Source organism: Orycteropus afer, unplaced genomic scaffold (genome assembly GCF_000298275.1).
Source record: "Orycteropus afer afer isolate SDZICR_OR568_19922 unplaced genomic scaffold, OryAfe1.0 scaffold00144, whole genome shotgun sequence".
Classification (NCBI taxonomy): Eukaryota; Metazoa; Chordata; class Mammalia; order Tubulidentata; family Orycteropodidae; genus Orycteropus; species Orycteropus afer.
The window spans coordinates 2,266,794-2,285,672 of record NW_006921731.1 but is presented as its reverse complement, the minus strand read 5'-3'; the positions used below and the strand labels follow the sequence as shown (position 1 = coordinate 2,285,672).

The following is an 18,879-nucleotide window of genomic DNA, read 5'->3' as shown; positions in this document are numbered from 1 at the left end:
CAGTGTTTAAGTTAGCAGTCGAGCAAACTATTTGTGCCACCTATGGGCCTCCCTTAATATCAGAACTCCCAATTCAGAATACAAGGGCTGTCTATGCACAGGGAGAAAGCTTGGGGCAGGAGTGCATGGAAGGAAGGATACAGGGAAGAGGTAACTATGGGGAGGAAGTGGGAGGGGAGCTATTGCACTGTGGGAAATTGCAGTCAATGTCATGAGGCAAAGTGTATATGAACTGCTGTATGGAAACTGAATTTGCTCTGTAAACTTTCACCCAAATCACAAGAATAATAAAAAAAAGAAGAACTCCCAATTCTTAGCTGAGCCCTTGATGGTACAGAACAAAAACTGCATTTTTCAGCTTCCCTTGCAGCTAGATGTAGCTATATGACTAAGCAAAAATATATGGAGACGTGTTGTATGGCTTTAAGGAAACACCTTTATATAAACAGATTTGTTAGGATGCTAGAGTATGTTCATTGCCCCATTTTCCTTTGTCCCTTACTCCATCATGCTAGCTAGAGTGCAGATGTGATGGCTAGAGCTCCAGTAGCCACATTCAACAATGAGGACAAGGGCCATACCCCAGAAGTGGTGAAGCAGAGAGCTAGAAAAAGCTAACAACTTAAGGAGCTACTATGCCAGCTCCAGACTGCCTAACTCTGAGCTTATTTATTTATTACCTAAGAGAGTAGAAGCTTGAGTATTTGAGATATAGTTATTTTGGATTTTCCTGTCATAGCCAAACCTAGTCTTAACTGATATAATAATATTTTATTTCTCTTGAATTTTAGATCTTGTGTATGTATGATCTATTGGGAAAAAAAAAAAAAAACTTTCAGGTATGTGTCCTTGGACACTCACATTTGCTCTCTGAACGTCAGTTTCATCATTTTAAGGTCACAAGGTAGATTGGGTGATCACTGTTGTGTCTGTAAAGGCAGTATGCCTCATGGTTTGCGGAATGTATAAGTAGCATATTCATCCTGCTTGGAGAACAGTTTGGTAGTATTCGTAAATACCATGCATGCACTTACTTGCTGACGCAGAAATTTCTCCTGTGTCTAAACCTGCATGGACACACAAAGGATATATATAAGAGTGTTCACTGCAATACTGCCTTTCAAACAAAGGACTGAAAATAAATGTCCATTAAGAGGGAACTAGTTGAATAAATTAGAAGTTCCTGAATGGTGCAAGGGAGCTCAGGTGGCGTAGTGTCTAAGGCATTTGACTGCTAACCAGAAGGCTGGAAGTTCAAACCCACTCCTCGGAAGGAAGGTTGGGCAATCTACTCGCGTAGAGATACCACCTCAGAAACCCAAGGAGGGGTTGCTGTGAGTCAAATCTGACTCCACGGCAATGAGTTTGGTTTGGTTTTTGGTTTAAGTGTTGGTTTAATGGGAGCTCTGGTGGCGTAATGCCTAAGGCATTTGACTGCTAACCAGAAGTCTGGTGGTTCAAACCTACCAGCCACTCCTCAGAAGGAAAGTTGGGCAATCTACTTCTGTAGTGATACTGCCTTGGAAACCCAAGGAGGGGTTGCTGAGTCTGATCCAACTCCATGGCAGTGGGTTTGGTTTGGGTTGGAATGGTGCAAACAGCTGCTAACTGAAAGTTTGGAGGTACCTCGGAAGAAAGGTCTGGCAATTCACTTTTTAAAAAATCAGCTACTAAAAACACTGTGGTGCACAGTTCTACTCTGACACACACGGGGTCACCATGAATCAGAGTTGATAGGATGACAATTGATAGTTAAATAAATTATGGTGTATCCATGTCATGGAATACTACCAAGCCATTAAAAAATACAACTGTATTTTTTGCCACGGAAAATCTTCTAAGATATATTATGGCAGAAAAGGAAAAGCAAAGTACAAAATACTATTTATAGTATGAATCTCATCTTGTTTTGAAGAAGGAATACAATGCAATGATTAGAAAGGATAAAGTAGGTCTATAAGGACTGACACAGTTAGCACCCTGAGACATGGTGTTAACTAAAAGCATCAGTAACTTTTTAAAAACCAAACATGCATCCATCCAGTGTTTTCTACGTGCCCTGCTGGTCATGGTTCTAACTGCTTTATGTGTATCTACCTGCTGTTGCTAGGTGCGGTCGAGTCGATTTTGACTCATAACACCCCCTGTGACAGAGTAGAACTCCCCCATAGGGTTTTCTAGGCCGTAATCTTTGCAGAAACAGATCTCCAAGTCTTTCTCCCACAAAGCCGCTGGGTGGGTTTGAACTGTCAACCTCTCAGTCAGAAGCCTAGCGCTTAACTATTGTACCACCAAGTTCCTTATCCATTTATTGCTATCCCTGTTTTACAGCTGAAGAGCCAGGCTCAGAGAGGTTAAGTGATATTCTCCTTGTCACACAACAGTAACAGAACTGGAATTCATGCCTAACCTGGCTCGGGCCAGAGCCCATGATCTCAACCCTTCCCTTCTCTGGCCTAATGTGTAGACAGAAATATAGGCATGACACCTCATGCATCTTAAAACAGTAGGGACATGTAGGAAATGATGTGGTATATTTTCAACATGGTTATTCATGTAAAAGGAGATTTGGTGGCATAGTGCCTAAGGCATTTGACTGCTAACCAGAAGGCTGGCGGTTCAAACCCAGCAGCCACTCCTTGGAAAGAAGATTGGGCAATCTACTTCCATAGTGATACTGCCTTGGAAACCCAAGGAGGGGTCACTATGAGCCGGATCTGACTTGATGGCAGTGAGTTTGGTTTGTTTTTTGATGCATGCAAAAGTGAAGAAAATGACGGGAAAATAGAAATTTAGCTTATAAGAAGGTGGCCTCTGGACAGGGAGGGGGTGGGGACTTCAGCACTTTTGTGATGTTTCAGCTTTTCACAGAGTTAGTGTGACTATATATGACTTATAAAATTAAAAAAACATAATTTAAAACATTATATTTTCAAAAGATACACATATCTACATGTATAACTTGCACATCTATAAACATTTTTGGAAGGATGCAGATTTCTGTGTATCTGTGAGTGTTAAGGAGGGTAACCCCTGAGAAGTGGGCCTGGGAGAAGAGAGGAGGAAGAGAGAGAGAGTTACCTACCTTTCGCTCTATGCCTTCCTGTACTGTCGAAAGTGTTTACCATCTGCATATATTACCTTCATCATCAAAAACTACATTAAATTGTATGGGACTCAAGTTTATTAGTGGTTAGCAGGGGTGAGCAGGAGAGAGGGGAAAGGGGCCTCACTGCTTAGGGGACACAGCTTCCTTCCATCAAGGGTGATGGGAATATTTGGAAACAGAAAATGGTAATGGTTGAACAATATGACAAACAATGCCAGGGAGTTGTACATGTGGAGAATGTTGAAAAGGCAAATGATTTGTTACATAAGTATTTATCACAATAATAATAATAACTACATTATTATGCCCAATCCTCTTCACCTAGTTCAGGCCATAAAATACTCTTAAGCTTTTAAGAAATAATTAAGAAAGGATTAGGGTTAAAAGGAAGAGCAGTACTTTTGCTTGGGGAATAAAACTAGGATGAGACTAAGAAATGGTAAAGAATAAGCAAGAGAAAAAAAACTCCTTTATACTTAGGTATTTGTTTTCTGTAAAGCTTGTGCTGTACACTTGCCTTTATATAAAGCTTTTAATGATGCATTTTAATAGTGTTTCATCAAAATATGGTTACACTATCCTCAAGAAAAGAGTTCTATTGGCGCAGTGCCTACAGCCTTTGACTACAAACCAGAAGGTTGGCAGTTCAAGCCCACCAGCTGTTCCATGGAAGGAAGATGAAGCAATCTACTTCCATAAATATTTACCTCATTGGAAACCCAAGGGGGGTCACTATGAGCTGGAATCGACTCAACAGCAGCAGGTTTGATTTTTTGTTTGTTTGCTTTATCCTCCAAAGATGTCTGTTTAGCGGGGCACTCCAAGCAAAAAAAAAAAAAAAAGGAAGCCTGTGTTTTGGCTCTTCTGGCTGGCTCCTTGTCTGCCAGTCAGGTGCCACCAACTACTGAGATCAGACTGGATGTCTGGGGCTTCCTGTCCCAGAGCCAACTCCTAAGAGTCCCCAACTCACCCCTCTCCTGATGTGGCTTCTCTGATCTGCCACCTCCTTTTTCTAGCGTGGGACTTTCTCACCCAGGCCTTGCAGATGGAAGTTCAGCAAGACCTGACCATCTGTGCCCCTCTGTGGGGCAGAAAGATCAGTGCCCAGCTGCTTAAGGTGCCTGGAGGCCAAAGAGGGGACACCCAAAGTACAAAGAGGACCCTTTGGGCCCCACACAAACCACAAGTCTCCAGAGGATCTATGTGGTAGGGCCTCCTCAGCAAGGGAAGGAAAAAACCTACAAATTAAAAGGGGCGCACATGGGAGAGTAACTTGGCACAGTACATCAAAGCCTCAGGAAGCTGCTGGCCACAGTATCTCTGAGGCAGAACCTACGCCATCACCCCTAGGAACTAGCCGTCTTCTTCTTGGGTATACCCAACTGCAATGTGTAATGTGTTCACCAGAAGACATGTACTAGAAGATCCATAGAAGCTTTATTCATAGACCCAAACAATCCAAAGGACTATTAACAATACATTGTTAATAAATTGTGGCATTTTGACTCAATGAAATACTATACAGCTACAAGGACAGGCAAATGGTTACTGCATGCCACAACTTGGATGAATCTGACAATTATAATGCTGGTAGAAAATATAATGGGAAAAATGAAACCTCTAGAGGTAATAATTGGAAAAGCCATGAGGTTCTTGATCTGAATGCTATTTCAATAGGTGTGTTCACTTTGTGAAAGTTCTTAAAGCTGCAGACTTAGGAATTTTGTGCTCATCTCTGAGTATGTTTTACTTCAATAAAAGTTGACTTAAAAAGTTGCATACCATTGTATGGATCAAGTAAACACTGGAAATAACCGAAGTGCCCACCAGAGGTAACCAATTAGATAATGTTAGCTCTGGTAGCATAGTGGCTAAAGCACTTGACCGCTAACCAGAAGGCTGGCGGTTCAAACCCACCAGCCACTCCTCAGAAGGAAGGTTGGGCAATCCTACTTCCGTAGTGATACTGCCTCGGAAACCCAAGGAGGGGTCGCTATGAGTCGGGGCCGACTCGACGGCACATAACAACAACAACAACAGCTAGCATCCCTATGCAATGCCTGGCATGCTATGCAGTCCTAAAGAGAATGGGGAAGCTCCTTACATGCTGAGGTGGAATCAACACTGGATACACTGTTAAGAGAAAAGCAAGGTCATACATGGTACAATGTTACCATTCCTGTAAAAAGGGAAGTAATGGTGTGTGTATCTGTTTGCGTGGGTATGTGTACTTACTAGCACATCCATAAAATATTTCTGGAAAGATGTATAAGACACTCATAATACTGGTTGCTTCTAGGCAGAAGTGGGTGACTGGATGACAGGTGCAGAAGGAAGATTTTCACTGATCATCTGTTGTACCTTTTGAATTTTGAACCACATGAATATATATATTATCTATTGAAACCTTAAGGTGGGTGTGAGCAGTCAACTACTAATAAGTGACTATACTAATAAGTAGACAACTAATAAGATTTTCACTCACTAGGAATATAACAATTAAATCAACAAAGAATTAAAGAATGACAAGGCACAGACCACATGTGACTTGTAGAAATAATGGGTTGATCTCAGAAACATAAAAATGAAAATCCCCCTTTTGACTGAGCTTGCCCGTTTCTAGGAATTTATCCTAAGAAAATACTCATGGCTAGGTTTGAACTGCCAGCCTTCTGGTTAGTAGTCAAATGCCTTAGGCAGTACACCACCAGAGCTCCCAGTTGGAATTGACTCTGCGACACACATCAACAAGAACACAACAAAGGCTGTGTATAGCATAGACTTGTGAACACAGATCCAGCAGTTAAGAAAAACTATCTCTGGTAGAGCGAGATTATGGGTGTAATTTTTCTCATCTTCAACTTTTCTACAGAGAACAAAGAGCAATAAAATCTTAGAAAAGGGGAGCTGTACAGAGACTCAGTGTAACGGAGAATATACTATTGGCTGCTTGTATTCTCCTTCATGTTTACCAAGGTTTTTCTGGAAATGACCAGGCTTTGGGGTTGGGGAGCCAGGGAAGGGTTTGTGTCTGCACTGGGACCACAGCTTTCAGAGGAAATTGCTTCCCTAGAGCCAGGTGCAGTGGGGAGCTGTAGTGAGAACCAACTGACAGGGAGGACAAATGATGAAGTGGCAGAAATGCTTGTCCTATGACCCTCCCTCCCAGATATCAGCGTTCATCTCTGTTCCTGGTCGCACAGGGCAGGGCCTTCTTTACAAGGGAGGCTGGGTCCATCCTAACAGTCAGCCTGTGACTCCATAGGTTTGAGGTCTAGGGCCAATACTAGTGCCTCTCATCAACCCAGGACCTCTGGAAGAAGACTCCATCCACCTCCAATCACCCAGATGCCGGGGCCAAAACCTGGGAGGAACACTGAATCCTACCTATCCCTACCTCCCACATCTAGGCTATTTGCAAGGCTGATTGGCTCGACCTCCAAAAAACATCCAGAATCTGACCCTTTCTCTCCATCTCCACTGCTACCACTTTCCTCTAAGTCATCCTAACCTCTTTCCTGCGTGGCTGCAGTTGCCACCTAACTACTTTCTCTGCTTCCAGCTTTGTCCCATCATAGTCTATTCCCTACTCACCATCCAGAATGATTTTTCAAACACATAGATCGTATTGCTCCCAGCTTAAATGCCCCCCAAAAGCTTCTCACTGTACTTAGAATAAAACCCCAACACCTTGTCCTGGCCTCCTTCCTGAATCCCTTAAAACATGTCAAGTCCATTCCCACTCCAGGCCTTTGCACCAATGGTTCCCTCTGCCTGGGACACACTTCTTTTAAGTCATTCCCTTCTCAGCTCATGGTTCCTGATCTTGAGAAGTTCACAGTTTAGCTGGGAAGACTGTATCATAGATGCTGTTATTGAGGTATGGAACACCTACACTTAGTGCATAGTTATTTGGTAATAGTTTACTCTTGTCCCCCACCCTCAGGCTCAGCCTGCACTGAGCCCACAGCCTCTTAATGACTTTTGGATGCACTCCTCTTCCCCATCCTCCCATCACTCGGCCCTATACAGCTCGGCCACACCCATCTCTAAGATTTGGTCAGAAGCTTCCCATTGGTCTCCCCACATCCTGTCTGGTTCCCTCCAGTGCTGGACAAGGCCCTTCCAGGTGACTCCATCCTTGTCCACCTTTTGCTTTTCTAGACAGGTTCCTTTTTAGAGGCTGACAGTCTTAGTTTCTCTATTTGCCTCCTCCTGCTCTAGCTCTTCTCTCTCAGTCTCCTTTTCTCATTCTCCTTCTGCCCACCCCAAAAAAACCCACTGCTGTCAAAATGATTCCAACTCATAGTGACCCTATAAGATAGAATAGAACTGCTCTATTGGGTTTTCAGCTTGGTAAAGTGGAGGGTCAATGAAAAAGGGGAAGGCCCTCAATGAGATGGATTGACATAGTGGCTGTGATGATGGGCTCAGGTATAGCAGGGATCAAGGGGCTGGCACAGAACAGGGCAGTGTTTCATTCAGCTGTACACAGGGTTGCTATGAGTCGAAGACGACCCCATGGCACCTAACAGCAACAGCAATTGGGTTTTCAAGGCTGTAAATTGTTATGGAAGCAGACTGCCTCATCTTCCTCCTTAAAGGCTGGCGTTCTCTACTTTGTCTCTTCTCCCTCCACACATTCTCGCTGGGCCATCTCACCCACACTCAGATGCCTATGATGCTGCTGCAGAACTCTCTCTCTAGTCAAGACCTATCTCTTAACTCCAGATTCAAATACCCAATTGCTTGTTGGACCTTTCCTCTTGCATATCCCATAGACTAAAAACAAACAAAAACAGTTGTCATCTCATCAGTTCCGACTCATGGCGACCTCATGTGTATCAGAGCAGAACTGTGCTCCAGAAGGTTTTCAGTAACTGAGTTTTCAGAAGTAGATCCCCAGGCCTTTCTTCCAAGGCATATTTGGGTGGGTCCAAACCATCAACCTTTTGGATGGTGGCCAAACACTTAATTATTTGCACCACCCAGAGATTCCTTGCATTTCTCATACCAGTTACCCGTTGCTGTCAAGTTGATTCTGACTCATGGCAACCCAATGTATCAGAGCAGAACTGCTCCATAAAGTTTTCAAGACTATGCCCTTTCAGAAGCGGGTAGCCAGGCCTTTCTTCTGAGGCTCCTCTGGTTGTATTCAAATCATCAATCCTTCGGTTAGTCGTCAAACACTTAACCATTTGCACTATCCAGGACTCCATCAAAGGGACCTCAAATTCAACATTTCCAAGACTGATCTTCCTCCTCTCCACCCTAAACCTGCTCTTCTTCCTGCATCCTTTGTAAATGTCACTCCAGAGAGTCAATCTTCCATGGTGGAAATTGGGAGTCATCCATAAAACATGCCTTTTCCTCACCTTCCACACATCCAATTGATCTCCTGAATAAATCTCCAATCTTTCTCCCCCTCTCCCTCTCTCAGCCTTATCATCTCCCTCCTGGACTATGGCCACAATCTCCTCCCTGGACACCCTCTGCCTCCCGTCAGACCTCCACCAGACCCATTCTCCACAGCAGTCACCCAAGTCATCTTTCTAAATCCACATTGGGACCTGGTCATTCTCATGCCTAAAAGTGGCTGCTCATCACCCACACTCCAAGACCCAACTTTCAAGGATCTCCATAACCAGCCCTACTTCTCCAAGCTCATCTCCCGACTCTTCCCACCTTTCCAGCTTTCCTCCCTGTTCAAGCACAGATCATGGAATGTTGAACTCAATATTTTGACCCAGATCACATAGCAACTAATAACAATCACTAACATTTATTGAAGGTTTACTTTGTGACAGGGTCTGCACACATATACACAATTAATCTTTCAGCAACCTTGTGAGGTAGTTACTACAACTGTGCCCATTTTACAGGTGAGGGAACAGAGACTCAGAAATTATGCAGCCTTCCTAAGAACACTCAGCTGGAATTGGCATAGTCAGGATTCTAACTCAAGTCATCTGGGCACTGAACTATGCTGCCTCCATAAGAGTGGGTGGTGGAGCTAGGGCTTGAATAAGATATCATCATTCTTTCCTTCAACACACTTAGAAAACCCTTACTATGTGCCAGGCACATGGTCCTGATTCAGGGCTCTCATTCTGCCATTCAGCTGCTCTGGGATTAAAATAAGTTTGATATTGACATGAAATTAACAGAAAAAGACAAAAATAAGAAGCTTTCAGAATAAAAATTGTCCTCTTGACATTCCAACCTCTTTCTCCATCAACAATCAAATTGGGTTGTGTTTCTTCCATGCTTAAAACACTTCAAGGCCTTTCTAGGTATGACCTTAAACCCAGGAGTCATAAAGGAGAGAACTCATGATCCACTAATATTTAGAAAAAAAAAAAAAAATTTTCACCATAGGGAAAACATCACAGGCAAAATCAAAAGATAAGCTGGGAAACAATACTTGTAACTCATATCATAAAGGGCTGACTTTCTTTATATAAAGAGTTACAAATCAATGAGGAGCAATACCACTGACTTGACAGAAAAGTGTATAGGAACTAAAAGTTTATGGGGGAAAAAAAAGGTACTCAACCTCATTCATCATAATAAGAGAAAGGCAAATTACTACTATGTTGTTGTTGTTGTTATGTGCCGTCGCGTCAGCCCTGACTCATAGCGACCCCTCCTTGGGTTTCCGAGGCAGTATCACTATGGAAGTGGGATTGCCCAACCTTCCTTCCGAGGAGTGGCTGGTAGGTTTGAACCGCCAGCTTTCTGGTTAGCAGTCAAGTGCCTTAGCCACTATGCTACCAGAGCTCCCAATTACTACTATAAGAGAGCATTTTTCACCCATGAGATTGGCAAAGATAAAATGTTTGATAACACATTGAGTTGGCAAGGATGTGGAGAAACTTGCACTTCATACATTGCTGGTGGGAGTATAACTTAGTACAACCTCTGTGGAGGACACTACGGCTAGATCTATCAACACTGCAAACATATATACCATTTAATCCAGCAATTCCTCTTCTAGAGATTTATTTTATCCTTATACTTACATATGTATCAAATTACTTATATACCAAATCATCCACTGCAGCATTGTTATAGCAAAATATTGTAAATAACTTAAATGTCCCTCATTGGTTAAATAAATTATGACACATCTACATAAAAGTATATTATGAAGCTTTTAAGAAAGAGGTAGCTATTTGTGTGCTGATATGGAACAATCTCTGAGATATATTATTTAAAAAGAAAAGCAAGACACAGAAACAAATGTTTAGTATGTTTAGTTTGTGATGCCTTTTAAATATGCTCTCAAATTCTTTACACTCCTCCCTTCCACTGGAGAAGCTTAATTCTCTACCTCTTAAGTGTGGGTTGACTTTAATAACTTGATTCTAATAAATAGAGTATGGCAGAAGTGATGGTTTGTGATATCTGGGATTAGGACATCAAAGGTAGTGTGTCTTCTTCCTTGATCTCTCTTTTTATCTATTCATTCAGGGAGAAGCCAACTGCCATGTCATGAGGATGCTCAGCTGCTCTATGGGGGCCTATCTGGGGAGGAACTGAGGCCTCCAGCCAACAGCCACATGAGTGAGTTCAGAAGTGGATCATCTAGCCCTAGTCAACCTTCTATGACTGTAGCCTCAGCTGACCTCTTGACTGCAACTTTATGAAAGACCCTAAGCCAGAACCAACCATCTACGTTGCTCCTCAATTCCTGTGATACACAGAAACTGAGATAATGAATATTTCTTGCTTTAAGCCACAAAGTTTTGAGGTAACTTGCTTGCATGCAGCAATAGATAAATAATATGCCATTTGTATAAAAAGTACTGTATATATGTTTGCTTGTATATTTATGCAATTTCTCAGAATGGATACTCAAGAAATGGGTGATAGTGGCTACCCCTAGGAGAAGAATGGGGACATTAAGGTTAATGGTGGGAAGGAGGTTTATGCTTAACTGTATAACATTTAACCTTGTTAATTTTATATCACACATGTATTAACTTTTAAAAAAAGTAAATGAAAGTTTGGACAAATTAAAATAGAATCCTTCAACAACTACCCTCTTCCTAAGGATGAAGTCCAAACTCCTTATCGTGGTTTATAAGGTCTCTGTGATCCAGCTCTTACCCACCTCACCAGTCTTAATTCTTACCTCTCCTTGTCCCAACTGCTTGTTGTCCTCAAAATACACCAGGCTGTTTCTCACCTTCATGCCTTTGATTACGCTGGCTCTTTTTGCTTGCCTTGCCCTCCCCCTTTGACTTGTTGCTAAGTGCCGCAGAGTTGATTTCAACTCATTGTGACCCCACGTGACAAAACAGAACTTCCCAAGGGGTTTTTTAGGCTGTAATTTGTAGGAATAAATCCCCAGGTCTTTTTCCCATAGAGCCCCTGGGCAGGCTTGAACGGCCAACCTTTTGGTTAGCAGTCAAGGGCTTCACCATTGCACCAACAGGGCTCCTACTCATCCTTTGAGACTCAGCTCTAATGTTGAAGACTTTCCTGGCTGTCCTTGTCTGGGTTAGAATCTCCTTGATGCCCCTACGAATACCCTGTGCATGACTCCATCATTTCATGTATCGTACTACATTGTGATGATCTGTTTTCTTTCCTGCCTTTCTCGGTAGACCATGAGCTCCCTGGAGGCAAGGACTCTTACTCAGGATTACCAGAGCTTAGCACAGTGCCTGACAAACATAGGAGGCCTTCAGTAAAGGATTGATGTGAGAAAGACAGGAAGGAGAGAGGGAGAGAGAGGGAGCCAAACAGGAAGGAGGGGAGGAAGAAGAGAGTAGAAGAAGGAAAGTACAAAGGAAGAGTCAGAGGGAGGAAGAAAGAGCATGAGGGAGGAAAGGAGGGAACGAAGGAAGGAAATTCCCCCACTGTCCTAAGCAGAAAATGTGCTTTGGTGGTATAGTGAGTAAGGCATTTGGCTGTTAACCAGAAGGTCAATGGTTCAAATCCACCAGCTGCTCCATGGGTGGAGAATGAGGCAATCGACTTCCCTAAAGATTTACAGCCTTGGAAACCCATTGGGAGTTGCTATGAATTGGAATCAACTCAATAGCAGTGGGTTTTGTTTTTTTTGTTTTATTTTGTTTTGTTCTAAGCAGTGTCATGTACATACAACACTCACTGGATGAATACAACCCCAAATCAAATCTGAAACAAAACCTAAGAAAATGGAGAGGATTGTGGATGTATACTCTAAGCTACACTGATAAGGGGGCTCCTGTGATTGCTGCTTCCAGCCCAGAGACCCAGGTGACTACGGACACACATCCAGAGGCTGCAACATGCTCACTTCTGAATCACACCAACCACATCTCTGCTGCCACTCATTTCCCTCAGACTCTTCCAGCTTCCACTGTACTTCACACCCTCTGTTTTCTGCTGTGACCTCAGCACCAGGGCAGTGCCTGGCATAGTAAGTCCTCAGTAGTGAGTGAGTTGTGGTCAGAATTATCTTTCCGTGGGGGAAATAGGAGGGATCTAGGCTCAAGTCTCACCCTATGACTACAGATGTTTCTCTTTGTCCCTTATCACTTACCAACTAGGTGACCTTAGCAGGTCATATGGTCTCACTGAGCCTCAGTTTCCTCACCTGTACAATGGGGATATTAAACTTTAAATATTTTAACTGATGAAGATTAAATGACTTAATGAATGTGAAAATGTCTAGCATAGAATCTGGTACACTGTATGTACTCAGTAAATGGAAAACACTAGGTAAGGAGTAGTGGAGATAACCTGAAAGGGCCTGAAAAGTTGATTCCTAATTCCTTAAAGAGCTAGTCTCTCTACTTATCATTCAACTTTTCTGGCAAACTCATCCTGCCAGTATGCACATCATTAATCCTCCTCTAACCAAAAGCTTGGGCTTTAAAGTCAGACAAATCAAGTGAAAATCCAAATTCCACCACTGACAAGTAGTAGACCTTGGGCAAATGACTTATCCTCTTTGAGACTCAGTTTTCTCATCTATAAAATAATGATAATATACCTACCATGTGGGATTATGTTATTGTTGGTATGTGCCGTCGAGTCAGACCCAACTCATAGTGACCCCTCCTTGGGTTTCCAAGGCAGTATCACTATGGAAGTAGATTGCCCCATCTTCCTTCCAAGGAGTGGCTGGTGGGTTTGAACCGCCAGCCTTCTAGTTAGCAGTCAAGTGCCTTAGGCACTATGCTATCAGAGCTCCCATGTGGGATTATGGTGAGGATTAAATAATATTATGCAGGTAAAATGTTCCAGTACATAGTAAAGAAATGCTAACTATTTTTCTTGAATAATAGTAACAATAGTAGTAGCTTCCACCTGCTTGTGATTACAAATCCAAATCCCTTGATCTGGCATTCAAAGCCTTGCACACTGTGGCCCTTCATTCCTTCCTGGCCTATACTCTCACTCCTTGCCTAGGTGGATGTCACACTCAAGCCAGATGTGGCTTTCTCACCTCTGTCGTTGCACCCATGATCTCCCGCTCCATTCAGAATGCTTTTCCACACATCACCTTTGTCAGCACCTTGCCAGCTCAAGCATCAGCTCCCAACTAAGCCAGAAGTCCCCTCTATTCCTCTGGGTTTCCATAGCACTTATAGCCCAGCACACATTAGTGTTCAGACTGCCCAGGGGGAAGCTTCTGTCTGCACTTGTGTTACCTATATATCCCCATTCTTCCAGGGGTCACACTTGATTTTCCCTTGTGGGAGCTGACGTTTCTCCACTACCAGTCCATGTGTTCCAGGGATGGGCATGTGACCCAGGCCTTAGATAAAGTCAATGATTAATCCAGAGGTGGTCTCTGGACCAAAGCTAGACCAATGAGAATCAGCCCTGGAACTTTTGCTGGAACCACTGGAAAACAGTGTTTGTCTTCCACAGGCTAAGGCAATGTAAATTAAGAACTGCTAGTGGCCTTGCCTGCCACCTTAGTGAGAAAAGTAGACTTAAAATGAAACCAACACAGAGGAACCAAGAAATGGAGAGAGACAAATTTTTAATGGCATTATTTGAGTACCTAAATCTATCCATGTCTGAAGCCAAACAGTCTTGGCTTTGAAATTATGTGAGTCAATAAACCCTACCCTCTTTATTTTATTTTACCCTATTTAAGCCAATTTAAGTTGGGTTTATCTCACTTGCTACTGATAGATGCTAACCAATACAGTGACCCAACTAGAGGGTAAGGTTCCTAAGAACAGGGACTGCATTTTATAGACTTGAGCTTCTTGAGGACAGAGATGGTATCTTAGGTATGTCAGTATTGCAGTATGCAGCATAGGCATGATCACAAAGCATGTGAGGAATAAACAAAGGAGTAAATGCTTCCTTGCATTTTCCCAATGGACCAGTGTTCTGCATTTAGCAAAATACTTGCAAGACTGGGCAATCTACTTCCAAAAGCTTTACCACCTCAAAAACCCAATGGGGGTCACTATGAGTAGGAATCAACTCAGTGGCAGTGGGTTTGGTTTAGGGTTTTGGAAAATACTTGAGTTAAAGTTCACTGGACTGAGAATCCTAAGACAGGCATTCTAGTTCTTATCTGACACAGAGCAGGCCCTTTGCTTCTCTGTAGTTCCTCTGGATGACTGATGTCTTTCTTTCTCAATGGAATTACATTGGTGAAAGAGTTATTCTAGAAGCCCTACACGGCCAAAAGAGATTCTTTAAACTAATCCACTGTACAGATAAGAAATTGAGACTTAAGCTAAAAAGACATGTTTACCACAGCATGGTGAGTCACGAGCAGAGAGAGCCAAGTCAGCCCCCCATCCTGTGACTCCTGGTCCAGTGCTCTGGCCTTTGGCCTCTGGCCTAGTGTCACTTTATTACACAAAATGAATTGGTCCCTTACCCAGAGAGAAAACCTCTAAGAAAAATGGAACAAACTGCACAATTCTACCAACTGCTTCCATAAGCCCTGAGGCAATAACATTAGGGAAAGAACATAGGGCCAGGAATCAAAAATCTAAGCCTAATCCTAGTTTGGGAGCTCTGGTAGCATAGTGCCTAAGGCACTTGACTGCTAACTAGAAGGCTGGCGGCTCAAACCCACCAGCCACTCCTCGGAAGGAAGATGGGGCAATCTACTTCCATAGTGATACTGCCTCGGAAACCCAAGGAGTGGTCGCTATGAGTCGGGTCCGACTCAATGGTACATAACAACGACAACAACAACAATCCTAGTTTACTCCCTTACTGGCTACATGACTTTGGACAATCCCTTTACTTCACTAGGCTATTTCTTCTTTCTAAAATGTGTATGTAGGGGGTAGGGCTTGAAGGAGATTATCTCTAAGATCTTTGAAATTCTAAGATTACATAGGGTTGCTGGAAAGTTCACAAAATGCCCAGTATTAAATTCACATGGATTACAGATATTTGAGGACCAAGAAGTCAGCAACCCACCTACAGACTCCAAATTAAGCCTGAGGAATTGGAGGTTCCAGATGAGTTTATATTCTTTCCAGTTTGCCTTTGGAAGAAGAATGGAATGGAAGAACCTAATATCCATCTATCTGGGTACCACTGAGGAATATAAAGAAATACACACACACACACACACACACACACCCCTTAGAATTCTCCTTTCACACCCTCTTCAAAGATTTGGAAAGACCCATATCTAAATTGAGGGGGATGAGATGGATTTGAAACAAGCCCATTACAATGCCCACCTATGAATAAGGCACTTCTCTCTTCAAAGTAGTCCTTTTGTGAGCTTGGGCAATTTTTCCAATGGGGCAACAATTCTTCCCTGCATTTGTAAAAGTTTTCTTGGGGAAGGAAACCAGCCTCATGCTCTATTCCCATACACCACCAACTGACAATCCTCCATTTGATCACCCACCTTATTTCCAAAAATCTGATTCGTCCTTTAAAACATGGAGGTTTCCCCTCAATGAAGATGTTCAAGATAATGCACCCCATGCTCTCAAAATAATTCCTTACACTGTTTTGAGTGGTGAAATTATCGGTGAGTGATACTATACTCACCTCCAATGGGTCTATTTTGAAGGACTGCATGAACATTGCATTTCCCTCCTCTTTCTCATCCCTGGAAGTCCCCCAACTTTTTCTAGCCTTCACCAGCTCTCCTCCTCCACCCCTGTCATCCCTGGCCCCACTTTCCCCAGCCCAACTTTTATCCTTGTCTGCAATTAGGTAAATGCTCAAGTTGCTGAATCTTCAAAATTTGTCTTCTTTTGAAAGGTGCTTGGAGATGGGGTGGGGGACTCTAATTGATCCTGGAAAATTGTCTCAGCATTTCTTATTCCCAAAAGTCCTTTCTCTGATTCTTAGGGTAAGATTACCATCTTAGCCAAACATTTCCGAGGTCCCAGGCACTCATTCCCATTAAGCAAGGCACAAGAACCCTTCCTGCACTGAGTGTGGGGAGGCTGCTGTGGAAATCTGCCCTCCAGAGACCCATGTTGCCAGATGCTGTAATCACCTGCATCTCAAACACTGGCTGGACACTGTAGACATCTTCCTCTTCTCTTATCACAGCACTTTACAATTTACAAGGTACTCTTTCATTTGTCCTCTTGTAGTCCTCTCCACTGTTTTATAGACGAGGAAACAGACTCAGGGAAGTGAAGTGAGATGCCAAGTTGTTAATGTCAGTAAGTAAAAGGTTAAAGCCAGATATCTTGATTCTTGATTGCTCCTTATAACACAGCAGAAACTAATCATCCCTAGAGTAACTCCTCACTCACACAAATATATCCCCTAAGACAGCACAATAAACAGAGATCCTCAGTAATGCTAGAATAATGCTAACCCACCAATAAATGCAGTCTAATCATATCCTGGCACACAGACCCAAAGACCTAGTTCTAAGGCTCTGACCCAGCCCCAAGGTGTCTCTCACTGAATCCCCTCTCCCAGTGGCTGCTGAGGGTCAGCCAAGGAGATGAGTGTCTTAGAGGAGCAGAGCCTACCTCTGACTCCAGAGAAGGACCTGGCAGGAAAGAGCCCCCGTTCCTGGAACCTTGTCTGGGGGTCCCGCTCTCACCCCTCACCCTACCTGCTAAAAGCTGCATCCAGGCGCAGATCTTGTAGACCGTGGCCGTGTTGCAGAAGAAGAAAAGCGCAAAGCAGGTGATGCAGCCGAGGATCAGCACCATGGAGAGCAGCACGAAGAAGGCGGCCGCCTTGAAAGCGCCGGACGGAATGGTGCTGAAGTCGGTGAAGGAGCCGCGGCAAGTGAGCTCGCGGCCAGCTAGCCCGCTGCCCACGCAGTAGTGGAAGAGGCCGAAGTAGCCAGGCTTGGGGGTGCTCACGCTGTCGCCCACCCAGTAGGGCTGGATGAAGACCACCACGTTGATGATGGCGAAGCAGATGGTGAAGATGGCCCACAGCACGCCGATGGCCCGCGAGTTCCGCATGTAGTGCTCGTGGTAGAGCTTGGAGGCCTCCTGAGAGGGCAGCATGGTGCCCGGGGGCGGGGCCGGCGGCGGCGGTGGCTGGAGGGGGCCGCCGGCCCGGGACGGGCGGCTGGGCTGCGGGCGGGAGCTGGGGACACACGCGAGAGGCGTCCCTGAACCAAGAAACTCGTGAGGCCCGGGCCTGGGGCAAAGCTGGGGGGCGGGGAAGTGCTAGGGACTAGTATGGGGGTGGCTAGAAGGGGGTCATGAGAGTGTTGGGGCGGTGTCTGAGGGTACTAGCAAAGATCTCTTTTAGGGGGCCTAGTAAAGGGTCTGTGAAAGTTGGGGGGCTGGAATGGGAAAGGGGCTAGAAAGCGGTCATGGGGGAGTTGGGGAGGAGGCTTAGGGGCTGGTATTGTGGGAGTAGGAGGGGATTATGCGGGGATGGAATGGAGGTTGGGGCCCGGTATTGGAAGATTAGCAGAGGGGCTGCATATAGGGAATTTGGGGGCTGGGATTAGGAGTAGGAGCTCTGGTATTGGGTGTCTAAAAAGGGGCTCTGGAGAGAGGGGTGGGCGCTTCTATGAGGGGGTAAGGCATAGGAGCTGGTACTCAGGGGTTAGGAAGGTGATATGGGGGCTAGGAAAGGGACTAGGGGCTAGTGTAAGGTCTAAGAGGGTGAAGTGGTGGAATTGGGATGAGGCTAGAGGGGAGTCGGGCGCTGGACCGCAAGGTCTGGACACCGGGTGGGGGAGCTCCTCGAAGCTAGGGCTGGATGTAGGCTGGGGGAGCTTAAGCTTGGCGGGTAAGGGCTGGGGTGAGGGGCTTTCCAGGCCAAGGGGACGACGGAACTGGCCCGGAGGGCAACCTGGGCCACAGGGGGCGGGCGGTGAAGAAGGACTGGCCCCGGGGCGCGGAGAGCGGCCGGGTCCGGGTAGGGCCCGGGTAGGGGGGGCTATTGCCCCGTGCCCAGGCCGGACGCCCTGGAGGCTGCGGGTACGGGAACGAGGTGCAGGGAGACCAACCTGGGCTGGGTCGGGGCCAGCAGGTCCGAGACTGGCACCGCCTAGGCGCTGCGGCTCGGCGCTCCCAGCAGCGGCTGCCTGGGCCCAGGCGGCGGCCTCGACGCGGCCTCCATCTTGCTCGGGTTCTCCCGGGGCGCGCTCCCGCGCTGAGGCGCGCGCTCTCGTGTCCCAGCCTGGCCAGCGGAGGCGCGCTCCCGCCGCGAGCTGGCGGGGCGGGGAGGAGCTGGGAGGAGGCACTCCGGGCTCTACATTCCTCCGGAGCTACCCGCACGGCCCCGGGCTCCCGGCTCCCCCAGACAGAGCAGCAAGCCCTTTCACAGCAAGACACATTGATTTGGGGGATACTCTTGCTCCAGCCTGACTTGTGGGGCTGTGGGTCCCC

General features: G+C 45.2%; 1 protein-coding gene across 1 annotated transcript in view; it reads right to left on the bottom strand.

Annotated features, from left to right (window-relative positions):
- Positions 1–18,587, bottom strand: part of LHFPL4 (LHFPL tetraspan subfamily member 4) — a 28,295-nt gene extending 9,708 nt beyond the window's left edge. The window contains exons 1-2 of the mRNA XM_042781652.1: positions 18,563–18,587; positions 17,133–17,540 (exon numbers count right to left, since the gene is read on the bottom strand). Coding sequence (XP_042637586.1) covers positions 17,133–17,538 — 406 coding nt within the window. The 5' untranslated portion in view covers positions 17,539–17,540; positions 18,563–18,587. The remainder of the gene's footprint in view (positions 1–17,132; positions 17,541–18,562) is intronic.
- Between the last annotated feature and the right edge of the window lie 292 nt (positions 18,588–18,879).